Source organism: Hemibagrus wyckioides, linkage group LG29 (assembly GCF_019097595.1).
Source record: "Hemibagrus wyckioides isolate EC202008001 linkage group LG29, SWU_Hwy_1.0, whole genome shotgun sequence".
Taxonomy (NCBI): domain Eukaryota; kingdom Metazoa; phylum Chordata; class Actinopteri; order Siluriformes; family Bagridae; genus Hemibagrus; species Hemibagrus wyckioides.
In genome coordinates, this window is record NC_080738.1 from 4,094,837 (window position 1) to 4,107,336 (window position 12,500).

The 12,500-nt window shown below is 40.0% G+C and overlaps 2 protein-coding genes across 19 annotated transcripts in view; one reads left to right on the plus strand and one right to left on the minus strand.

Annotated features, from left to right (window-relative positions):
- Positions 1 to 11,540, minus strand: part of LOC131348990 (NACHT, LRR and PYD domains-containing protein 3-like) — a 59,601-nt gene extending 48,061 nt beyond the window's left edge. For 10 of the 17 annotated variants that reach the window (XM_058384256.1, XM_058384266.1, XM_058384264.1 and 7 more), the window contains exons 1-6: positions 11,215 to 11,540; positions 10,638 to 10,754; positions 10,151 to 10,205; positions 9,710 to 9,914; positions 7,648 to 9,421; positions 5,796 to 5,969 (exon numbers count right to left, since the gene is read on the minus strand). In XM_058384256.1, coding sequence (XP_058240239.1) covers positions 5,796 to 5,969; positions 7,648 to 9,421; positions 9,710 to 9,914; positions 10,151 to 10,205; positions 10,638 to 10,754; positions 11,215 to 11,267 — 2,378 coding nt within the window. In that variant the 5' untranslated portion in view covers positions 11,268 to 11,540. The remainder of the gene's footprint in view (positions 1 to 5,795; positions 5,970 to 7,647; positions 9,422 to 9,709; positions 9,915 to 10,150; positions 10,206 to 10,637; positions 10,755 to 11,214) is intronic. The other 7 variants (XM_058384273.1, XM_058384270.1, XM_058384269.1 and 4 more) reach the window with 1 other exon arrangement.
- Positions 1 to 12,500, plus strand: part of LOC131348988 (NACHT, LRR and PYD domains-containing protein 3-like) — a 412,464-nt gene that overhangs the window by 350,034 nt on the left and 49,930 nt on the right. The window lies entirely within an intron of this gene.

The following is a 12,500-nucleotide window of genomic DNA, read 5'->3' on the forward strand; positions in this document are numbered from 1 at the left end:
GAGAAATGATGAAGTATTTGATTTATTTCTCTGATAGTGAATGATGTGTTTCCATCAGTTGGGAAATAAAGTGTTTACCTGAACACAAGAATCTAATGACAGGATAAAAATATAAAATGAAGAGTCTGTGTATAAACTTGGACTGCTCTTGGACAGATCCATGTGTCTCAGCTCATATGAGATGATGTATTTAACTTTCTAAAAGAAGATAATAACAGAGAGGCCACTCTGAACAAACACGTCTCTTTATTTCTAGCAGAGAGATTTTCATACAGTGTGTTCAGCAGCTCTGGGGAAAGTTCTGCTGGAGAACATTTCCATATTTCCACACTGTCCTTTACTGCTTCATTACAGTGTGTTCAGTCTGTAGATCTGTGGACACATTTACTTTCTGTTACAAACATTTTCTGGAATATTTTTGTCAACTCAAGTCAAGAAGCTTTTGTCATCATTTCAGCCACATATATCTGACGCAGTACATAGTGAAATGAAACCAGGTTTCTCCAGGACCTGGTGCTACATAAACATACAACATATAATTACAAACACAGAACACCAACACAGAGCTAGGACAGAAAAACACAATTTAAAATACAAACCAGCAGAAATGCATAAAGTATGAGAGATAAGACGAGTAATTCAGTTAAGACTAAAGTAATGTGTGTGTATTAAAGGAGGATGGAGCGGTCTGTCTGTGTATAGCTGTAAGCCCACATGGTGTAAACGCCTCAGCAGACAGAAGATTTAGAGCACACTGTTAGAGATACTTAATGGCATTGCACCTGTGTATTTAGCAGAATTCCTGATGGATCACACCTTAAATATTTTTGTACCATGAACAAATGCTGACTTTCTTCATGTGAATTTTAATAAGAAGAAGCTCGGTGAAAGTGCTTTTAGTGTCCCTGATCCCAGGATGTGGAACTCACTCCCAGTGTATATCCATCAGGAACCTTCACTAAATACATTTAAAAAGCAGCTTGAACACACTTATTTACTTTAGCTTCAATTAGATCTCTAGATTTTAGGCTTAAAACTGCTTTTAATGTCTTCAAAATTATTACATATTTTTTCATCATAAGTAGGAAAGGTACTATGTAAATTAAGATATTATTAATATTATTTGTCAGACATTAACATACTTTGTGTGTGTGTTTGTATGTAAATATTATATGACCTGTGTGTGTGTGTGTGTGTGTACCTCAGTTTCTCCAGTGTACAGTGTGGATTCTTCTTGTACACATTCATAGTGTACTGAAAATAGTGAGATATAAATTAGCACTTGTATGACTTTCATACAGGGGACATGTTTGGAGTACAGCACTCTTTATTTCCCAATCTGCTATGTAATGACCAGTCACGGTGAGATAACTCTCTGTTACCCGCGAGGTCCAACTATCTGTTATCAGAGCAAGACTTTGTGCTTTAGCCGATTCCTTTTCTAATTTTTTTGCACGTCTTTTCGTGGAGTTTGGGAATTACCTCGGTGCTTAAAAAAAAGGACGAGCACTTTTATACAGTGCTGAAAGCCCACATCACCAATCACCAAAAACGGCTGCTAATCTTTAGCAATGAACACCCCTACTGCATTTGGGGTTTTTTGTGTCTCTCAGAACCAGTTGTGTATGAATGCTGGAAGGAATCAGATAGGGGACTGTTGTTTTTTGGGTTCCTGTGTTACCTGCTCTGCCATCCTGCTTCCACACAGTGATATCTCTGGGTGATGGAGCTGCAGATGTGTGGTCATGTTGGAAGTATTTCCATGTCAGTAGGTAACTCGTGTGGAACAGTGCTTAATCACAGTCATGTTTTTGTTTAGTGTTTTTGTTTCATCGGCATCATAGTCCACAATAAATCCAAAATGTTCCCACACCACAGATCTGAAAGACGGAGCTGCTTCCTCGTATTTCTGTGTCACTTCACCGCTCTTCAGGGTTAGAGTGAAATCTGACACCAGCATCGCAAGCATGGTTACCGCCCCTAACTTTAGCACTCACTGATTGGATATTTACTCGCAGGGAGGCATGTCTGTCTCAGCGCCTAGACATACAGTACAGGCAAACACAAACAGGCTGTTCAGAGAGTAATAAACCACATGGGAATTATTTCAACGAATAACCGAAAAAAACATGGTTCACATACGAGTATTGAACCGTGGAGGTCGTACTGAACACTTCAATATTATATTATTTTGGCATCCCTATAATTTACATTTTAAAATGGGGAACATAAAGGTTTAAAGAGACTAAAATGTACTAAGCTAAATTCAATTTACTGGAATTTTTAAAATAGACATTTCAGATTGTTAGTTGATCAATCCAACTCAGATCACTTCATAATGGCATATTCTATAGTCCCAATAAAGATCAATTCATTTTACTGTGGAATTTTGAAGGAATTTTGAAGGAGTTGCTCTTCAAAGGCATCCAAAGAGTTCAATTTTGGTCTTATCTGACCAGACTATATTCTCGGAGTATTTCACAGGCTTGTCCAAATGTTATGCACCAAACTCTAAACGAACTTCAACATGCTTTTTCTTCAGCAGTGGAGTCTTGTGTGTTGAGCGTACACACAGGCCATGGAGGTTTAGTGCATTACTTATTGTTTTCTTTGGAACAATTGTATTGGCTAGTTCCAGGTCTTTCTGAAGCTCTCCACAGGTGGTCCTTGGCTCTTGGACAACTCTTCTGATCATTCTTTTCACTCCTCTGTCAGAAATCCAAGAGGAACACCTGGGCGTGGCCAGTTTATGGTGAAATGATGTTCTTTCCACTTCCGGATTATGACCCCAACAGTGTTCACTGGAACATTCAGACGTTTTGAAATCCTTCTGTGACCAGTGCCATCAGTATGTTTTGCAACAATAAGGTTGTGAAGGTCTTGAGAGAGCTCTTTGCTTTTACCCATCATGAGATGTTTCTTGTGTGACACCTTGGTAATGAGACTCCTTTTTATAGACCATCAGTCAGGACTGAACCATCTGATATTAATTTTTTACTGACCAGTGGGTAGGACTGCTTTACATCTGGTGTCTTGGCTTTCCATGACTTTTTGCACGTCCCTTTCTTCATGTGTTCAATACCTGTTCCCTGTGTCATTTCACATTATTACACAGAACTTCATTTATGGACATCTATGGTTTGATGTGTTTCTTTGTATGTGTGGATTGCATGGGTTGTTACCAACATCTGGTGAAAAGTTCTTGTCAATAGCACCATTACAAATATATTTACTGAGATAAATGGTGACGTGTTCAATACTTATTTTACCTGCTGTTTATATATCTATATCTAAATATCTACACACACACACACACACACACATATATTTAAGCTTGCTGTACTCTTTCAGTGCTATTACTGCTAAGTATCTAAAAGCTGCGCCACAGCAATATATGTGCGGCTAGATTAACCTATATATATATATTTTTATATATAAATATAAATATATATATATATATATATTGCCAAAAGTATTCGCTCACCCATCCAAATAATCAGAATCAGGTGTTCCAATCACTTCCATGGCCACAGGTGTATAAAATCAAGCACCTAGGCATGCAGACTGTTTTTACAAACATTTGTGAAAGAATGGGTCGCTCTCAGGAGCTCAGTGAATTCCAGCGTGGAACTGTGATAGGATGCCACCTGTGCAACAAATCCAGTCGTGAAATTTCCTCGCTCCTAAATATTCCACAGTCAACTGTCAGCTGTATTATAAGAACGTGGAAGTGTTTGGGAACGACAGCAACTCAGCCACGAAGTGGTAGGCCACATAAACTGACGGAGCGGGGTCAGCGGATGCTGAGGCGCATAGTGCGAAGAGGTCGCCAACTTTCTGCAGAGTCAATCGCTACAGACCTCCAAACTTCATGTGGCCTTCAGATTAGCTGAAGAACAGTGCGCAGAGAGCTTCATGGAATGGGTTTCCATGGCCGAGCAGCTGCATCCAAGCCATACATCACCAAGTGCAATGCAAAGCGTCGGATGCAGTGGTGTAAAGCACGCCGCCACTGGACTCTAGAGCAGTGGAGACACGTTCTCTGGAGTGACGAATCGCGCTTCTCCATCTGGCAATCTGATGGACGAGTCTGGGTTTGGCGGTTGCCAGGAGAACGGTACTTGTCTGACTGCATTGTGCCAAGTGTAAAGTTTGGTGGAGGGGGGATTATGGTGTGGGGTTGTTTTTCAGGAGCTGGGCTTGGCCCCTTAGTTCCAGTGAAAGGAACTCTGAATGCTTCAGCATACCAAGACATTTTGGACAATTCCATGCTCCCAACTTTGTGGGAACAGTTTGGAGCTGGCCCCTTCCTCTTCCAACATGACTGTGCACCAGTGCACAAAGCAAGGTCCATAAAGACATGGATGACAGAGTCTGGTGTGGAGGAACTTGACTGGCCTGCACAGAGTCCTGACCTCAACCCGATAGAACACCTTTGGGATGAATTAGAGTGGAGACTGAGAGCCAGGCCTTCTCGTCCAACATCAGTGTGTGACCTCACAAATGCGCTTCCGGAAGAATGGTCAAAAATTCCCATAAACACACTCCTAAACCTTGTGGACAGCCTTCCAAGAAGAGTTGAAGCTGTTATAGCTGCAAAGGGTGGACCAACGTCATATTGAACCCTATGGATTAGGAATGGGATGTCACTTAAGTTCATATGCGAGTCAAGGCAGGTGAGCGAATACTTTTGGCAATATAGTGTATATATGATACATGATACATGGTCATTATGTGGCTAATATTACGTATGAAACTTGAGGCTCTCGTTTTGTGTAGTCCAGTGGAAAAGAAAAAAAAAGACAAGTTCATTCACTGCATTATGAAGTATGAAAGTGAAATGCTTTTGTAGCAGCATTAGCAAGGCTAGCTTAAACAAGTCCAATACAAACCAAGCTTAGAAAAAGACTGCAGCACCACACCAGAATTGTTAGCATCATTAGCAGAGCCAGCCATGACCAGCTAGGCAGATTATGGCACGTGACAAGTGGCTGTCAAGTTCAGGAAATCCTCCTTACATCTCCTGTTCCTATCTTCCTAATCTGCTAGCTGATGCTCCACTGACTGTAGGGTTTTTTATGTCTGCTAAGAACACTGGAACTGCTCTTCACACCGACTCTAGCTTGTTGATGTTTGAGTTTACTGAGTTGATGCTTGTTGTTAGCGTGTCTAACAAGCAAATGGTCTAAGCAGCCATCATGTTCAGTCTGTCATGTGACTCCCCCTGTTTTGGACACTTTAGTAACCGAGTGCAACATCACAACCAGCGGTGGTGAGAAAAACACACAGAATGGTATGAAGAGTGAAGAGTGAAGAGTAACGAGTCCAGTGCTGTAGATTCAAGGTGATGCAAGGTGATTACACAGAGTGACACACCCCCTTAATTAGGGCTATAATCTTTTATCCCGTTTCAGTGATGTGTCCGGTCATCAGCAGTCGTGTTCCAGACGCAGTCGCGAGTGTAATGAACGTGACCGAGGTGGATTATTTACTAAAATGTGTTTGGAGGAGAAACTAATAGTGTATAGATTGAGCACACATTGTATAATGAAAGTACAAATGATAGAAAAGGACAGATGACAGAACTGTAAGTTTAGTGTTTTTTAATTTAAACTAAAGAGTTACAGCTTTTCTGTTTACTGTGTTTGGTATTCAGAGGAAACGCAGCATGAACCCAGTCCAGCACTTTATACACCACTAATGAAGCTGACCATCTACTTTAAGTGTGTGTGTGTAAATATTATATCACCTGTGTGTGTGTGTGTGTGTGTATGTGTGTGTGTGTGTGTGTGTACCTCAGTATCTCCAGTGTACAGTGTGGATTCTTCAGTCCAGCAGAGAGCAGCTTCACTCCTGAATCCTGCAGTTTATTTCCACTCAGGTCCAGTTCTCTCAGACTGGAGGAGTTTGAGCTGAGAACTGAGGACAGAGCTCTACAGCTTTCCTCTGTCAGATTACACCTCCACAGACTGGAAGAGAAATGATGAAATATCAGAACACTGATCTCAAACACACACACAGCCATAATCCAGCTAAAGTTGAAGCTGTAACAGAAATGTGAGTGTGTTTCTCTCACACAGAAATCAGAGGACAGGAAACCACATCAGGACATTTACAGGAGCAGGGACGTCTTTCTGAACTCCACAATCTCTCAGCTACAATTTAATAGAAGACCATTAGGTCATGTACATAACACACACAGGTGAGAGCGAGCAGCCTACAAACACTACACTCTGATCTGTGTTCAAGTTTCTACACCCAACACTGCAGATCCAGTGCATTTTATTACAGAAAATAAAGAATTATAGAGCTGTACACTAGCAGTTAATAACATGCCAATACTAGTCGTACTTTACACTGAGTTATATGCTGAATTTCACAGAGACGGTAAAACAGTTGGTGTGTGTTGTTCTCTGTGCTCGTACAGGTACAAATCTGTCACCTGGAGACCTCTGATTTTACACACACACTGGTTCAGGTGTTTGGTGTGGACCCGAGTACAGGTGGAGTCTTCACATATGTCCAAACAGATCCAAACTAAAGAAAAAGGTTGATTTGTTCAAACTAAACCAGGTAATTAAACAAGGTAAAGCCAGTCATGGGAGCCTGTGTGTGGTCATACATATGGAACTGGTCAGTTACAGCAAGTGTGTTAATTTACAGGAACAGTGTGAAAAGATAGAGTTGGTTTTTGTCGTCTTGTCTCAGAAGGTGGTAAGGGCTGGGCAATTTTATTCTTTCAAAATTACACTCAAGAAAATCATTTTATTAGTAATATAGATTTATAGTGTTTTATATATTAGAATGGACTTTGGAAAATATAGATGTGCAAAAATGTAAGAATCTCTTTCTTAAATAAACAATGATTCTATTAAATAAAGAGTATAAGAAAGGAAATGTAATAAAAATGCACTATTTGTTCCAAATGGCCCTGTTACTAGTTTATACTATTTAAAGAAAATTCAACTCGACTCTTTCCAGTATGGTCCAGTTCAGTATTTTGTTCCCAGTCAGATGGTGGGAATCAGCCGTGATTAAATTAGGAAGAAAATGTGAAAAATTGGAAGAAATAAAAGCATGACAGAGTGAATCTCTCCACAACACTGTGTCACAGAACAAAAGATGAGGAACTTGAACCTAAACAGGTACTTGAAGGTGAACAGAGTGTTTAATATTTACTTTTTATATTTTCTATTCATATTGATCCCATTTTGACAGCTTGATGTTTTTCTTCTTCTCATTTGTGAGAGTTCTGTTCAATGTCACTTTCAGAATAAACAGAGAAAAGAAAAAGTGTCTTTCACTGCTGTTTACTTCAGAAATGTGTTTAGTTCTTAAATGCATGCAGTTATTTTGTACAGATTTTTATATAAATTTTAGAGAAAACTTAATATATCATGATTCATCTATAAAAGATATAAAATGATTCATATCCTGATCCATAAGATTTTGTCCATATGGCCCAGCCCTCAGTGCAGACATGACGTGTTAGTGTAAAAAGTGAAACAATCTTCTGTAAAAGTACCAGAGGTTTGTTTAAAGAGGATTAGAGGAACTATTAACAAGCATTAATCCAAACAGTGCAGTTCAGTGTTACATTAAAATAACAAACCATGCAGTAATACATTTATAAATAAAAATACTCACTCAGCTTTTCTGGAGGCTTTGACCACTGGCAGCAGTCTCAGAAGACATTCCTCTGATTGATCATATTTCCTCAAATTAAACTCATCCAGCTCCTGTTCTGAGGTCAGTAACACAAACACCAGAGCTGACCACTGAGCAGGAGAGAGACTGGATCCACTGAGACACCTGTAATCTCCTCTGTTCAGGTAAGTCTGTACTTCCTGCACTAGAGAATGATCATTCAGTTCATTCAGACAGTGGAACAGATTGATGGATTTCTCTGGAGATGGATTCTCCCTGATCTTCTCCTTGATGTACTCCACTGTTTCCTGTTTGCTGTGAGAACTACTTCCTGTCTGTGGCATTAACTCTCGTAAGAGAGTCTGATTGGACTCCAGTGAGAGACCCAGAAGGAAGCGGAGGAACAGGTCCAGGTGTCCATTCTCACTCTGTAAGGCCTTGTCCACTGCACTCCTGAGGAGATCAGACATGTTTGGATTTCTGAAGAAATTAAAAAGTCCAGTGCTTTGCTCCACAAGCACATTTGTCTTTCTAAATTTAAAGCAGAAAAACACGTATAAAGCAGCCAGAAACTCCTGAACACTCAGATGTACAAAGCTGAACACGTTCCCCAGGTGAAGCCCAAACTCCTCTCTGAAGATCTGGGTACACACTCCTGAGTACACTGACACTTCTCTGACATCAATGCCACACTCTCTCAGGTCTTCCTCATAGAAGATCAGGTTTCCTTTCTCCAGCTGCTGGAAAGCCAGTTTTCCCAGTGCCAGGATACTCTCTCTGGTCTGCTGAGGATCAGGGTCATGTTTCTGATGGTACTTTTCATCCTTGTGTTTGATCTGAAAGATCAGGAAGTGTGTGAACATTTGAGTCAGAGTCTTGGGGATCTCTCCACTCTCTGCTTCACCCAACATTCTCTCTAGAACAGTGGCTGAGATCCAGCAGAAGACTGGGATGTGGCACATGATGTAGAGGCTTCTTGAAGACTTCATGTGTCTGATGATTTTATTGGCCAGGCTCTGATCACTGATCCTCTTCCTGAAGTACTCCTCTTTCTGAGGATCATTAAACCCTCGTACCTCTGTTACCTGGTCTACACACTCAGGAGGGATCTGATTGGCTGCTCCTGGTCGAGAGGTTATCCAGAGGAGAGCAGAGGGAAGCAGATTCCTCTTGATGAGGTTCGTCAGCAGAACATCCACTGAGGCTGACTGTGTCACATCACACAATCTCTCATTCTGGAAATTTAGAGGAAGTCGACACTCATCCAGACCATCAAAGATCAACACCACTTTGTAGGAGTCACAGTCTATTGATTCTAGTTCTCTTATTTCTGGGAAAAAGTCATGAAGAAGATTCATCAGACTGAGATTTTTCTCCTTCATCAGATTCAGCTCTCTAAAGGGAAGTGGAAACATGAAGGTGATGTCCTGATTTGATTTTCCTTCAGTCCAGTCCAGAATGAAATTCTGCACAGAGACTGTTTTTCCAATTCCAGCAACTCCTTTAGTCAGCACAGTTCTGATGGACTTGTCCTTAAAGAGGTCATTACAGTTGATGGGTGTCTCCTGTGTTGCTGGTCTCCTGGACACTGTCTCAATCTGTCTCACCTCATGTTCATTATTGACGTCTCCACTCCAACCCTCTGTGATGTAGAGCTCTGTGTAGATCTCATTCAGAAGTGCTGATCTTCCATGCTGTGAGATTCCTTCATTAATTCTTTTAAACTTGTCTCTCAGGTTGGATTTCAGCTTTGTCTGATACACAGAGGGGAGTTCTAATAAACAGTAATAACATGTTTTAATGCAGAATCACTGAGCACTATATAAAATGTAAAATTCTTTCAAATGCTGCTGTTCATTCCTGATTCATCTACTAATTATTATTGAAGGAACAGGACCATTGTACCACTAGTGACCACTAGCTGGACCATGAACAGAACAGAACAGCAGCAGATGTACATGATACTAAAATCAAAGTTCAAACTAAAAGTCTTCATATCTAAAACTATTTCCTCTCTCTAAAGTGAACCTGATGGAATAAAGCCATGGCTCAGAGCTCTTACTGTTCTGCAGTGTGTTAGCGAGATCTGTGTGCTTCATGTTCTTCAGGAAGTGCAGTGTGATCTTCAGAGCTCCCTCTCTGACACTGTGCAGATCCTCCTCATCCTCCACCTCCCTCTCAGTGCATGCTGGGTAATCTGGACTCAGGAGCTTCCTAAACCTCTTCAGCTCATTCTTTATCAGAGTGATGACTTTGTGTTCCAGCTCCTGGTCAGAAACACACAGGAACAGATCTAAATATTAGAATCTTACACAGTGAATGGTGCTTTGATAATGATTTTGGTTATGAAAGTAATAAAAGTCTCTTCCTCTTGCCTTTAGTTACAACTGAAATTCTAATTATTCATACAAGTGATTACCCATAATTCTACTGGACATCAAGAAATGACAAGGTATGACAACACACACATTACACACTATAAAACACACACACACACACACACCTTGAATATGGAGTCCAGCTGATTTCTGCTGATGTTTGATTTCTTCTTTTGTGGTCTGTGAACAAATAAAACACATCATGTAATATGGACTATATGTATTCATAGCTGTAGAAATCACAGTAATAAATACAGAGACAGATATTTAACACTATCCTCTTAACACAATACACTGATTTCAGGATTTCATCACTAACACTAACATGTTTAGAAACAAATGATTGAATTAATGAATAAAATGATTTATATTGTCATTAATATCCCAGGTGTAAATGTTCTTCTGTAGCACCACAGACCCTCCAGCTCAGGGACTGCAGGCTGAACTGACCTCTTAAAGCAGTTGTCCTCACTGCCGGACCGAGAGCTGCAGCACTTCACAGTTTAGTGTTTTACTGCTTCAACACCTGATAAAGCTCATGAAGGGCTTCATAATGAGACCAGTGAGTTTGATCAGGTGGAACACTGCTGTAAATCACCTCACTATACTGACCTCACATCAGTAGAACTGTCTCTGTCTCTGAAGAAAATTGGACGATCCATTGACCAGTCACTCTTCATGGACACACAGCTGGGTTCTGGTGAGTCTGATCTCTTTCCCTCCATCATTCTAGAATTCCAACAGAAATATCAGCAATAATTAATCCTCTGCTGTCTCAGCACTGTTAAACACTGTGTTGATCATTAAACACCAATAATTCCATCTTTTTAATTCAGCTCCAGTCTGCACACTTCTTCAAACAGGAGACACGCCTCATACCTCAGGAATTACACTGAGGTCAGGAGTCCCAATCACAGAGAACTGACTCCGCTGGGTCTTAAAGCCTGTCGAGTTCACTGACTCAAAGCTATGCTGCTCTTCTGCTCCACATTACACAGTCCTTTTTACTCTTCTCTCACTGAATGATTTCTCTAAACTGTTCTTAGATCAGATCAGTGATCTATTCACTGCTATTAAACCCCTTAAACCAAAGTTTAGTTCCTGTGTTAACTAGTGAGTGTTTAGAGATACAGATCTGTTCCCATGAGACGGTGTGTATTTATTGCTGGTGAATGTAAAAGTTACTGACCTCTCGTCTTTCTTTAAGTCCTGTTTTCCAGACACACTCATGTTGGAGGTCATGTCTCCTTCTCCAGATTACAGCAGGACACACGTTTACTTCACTCCAACATCGGTGTGTTAAATCAAACACTATACACACGATATCAAGTCATAAAACAACCTGTGTACATTAAAAACTTCAGTACAAACCAACAAAACTCCTTATATTAACTCTAAACGTCTTCATTTAGAGCGTTTATATATCAGAGCTTTAGCTTTTACTCCTGGAATATTTTATTTTCCTCTCGGAACAAAATGGAGCAGCTGAGTTTCACTTCCGTCTAACGGTTTATTCTGCAGAGGGGGGAGGGGCAGTGACGTAAACGCGCGCGCGCACACACACACTCTCTCTCTCTCTCTCTCTCTCTCTCTGTGGTTCTGGTTTGTTTATCAATGATGGATTGACTGCTGAAAATAAATCATTAAAAATAGGTGTATTTATGTCAGTCTGTAAGAGTGTAGTGGGAAAAGATTTTAGACACTCTCTACATTGTTCTATTAGTAACACTACTTCTCCTAGGGCTGATAATTCCCTGCTTGTTGAAATGGGGAGCAACTTATTCCCCAAACAGGAGAGCCAGCAAACACAGAACCTTCTCCTAACATTAGCATAGGATTCCCCTTTGATTATTTTTTCAAAACCAAATAATAACCTTCTAGGAACGTTCTCTAATGGTTATTTTTAGGTTTTATTTTCATGACCATTAGGGAGTTTTTGATAAAGGAACTCAGTATAAACAATAAATGGATGTGATTTGAGGTAAACATGCATTAATGACAGAGACATGTTAAAAATCTAAACATTCCCAGCTGAAGCTAATTTAAATGATTTAGATGTAAACACATACAGATCTCCAGACAAATCAAGTGTGTGTACAATTAAAAGATTCATTATTTAATTTAATTCATCTGAACTACAATCAGTTACGTAGTTCCAGGGGCGTTTCTAGGATTTGAAAACATCAGGGGCCAAAACATCAGGGGGCAATTAGGGACAGGGGGTAAGCAAGAATAACACGTTTTGTAAGGGCATTTTTATGTAATATTGTTTAATAATAAACACAAATTAACACAAATACTATGCAACTTTATAAAATTTCATTCAATCTTTTTTCTGACTCCTCCCATCATTTCAGCGTCCTGCTACTGAAAACAGAGTTCATTAATTCATTACATTTTCTCTCTCACAGGTATGCCATGCAATATTATAGATCCTTTATTATTATTATTATTATTATTATTATTTTACAATAA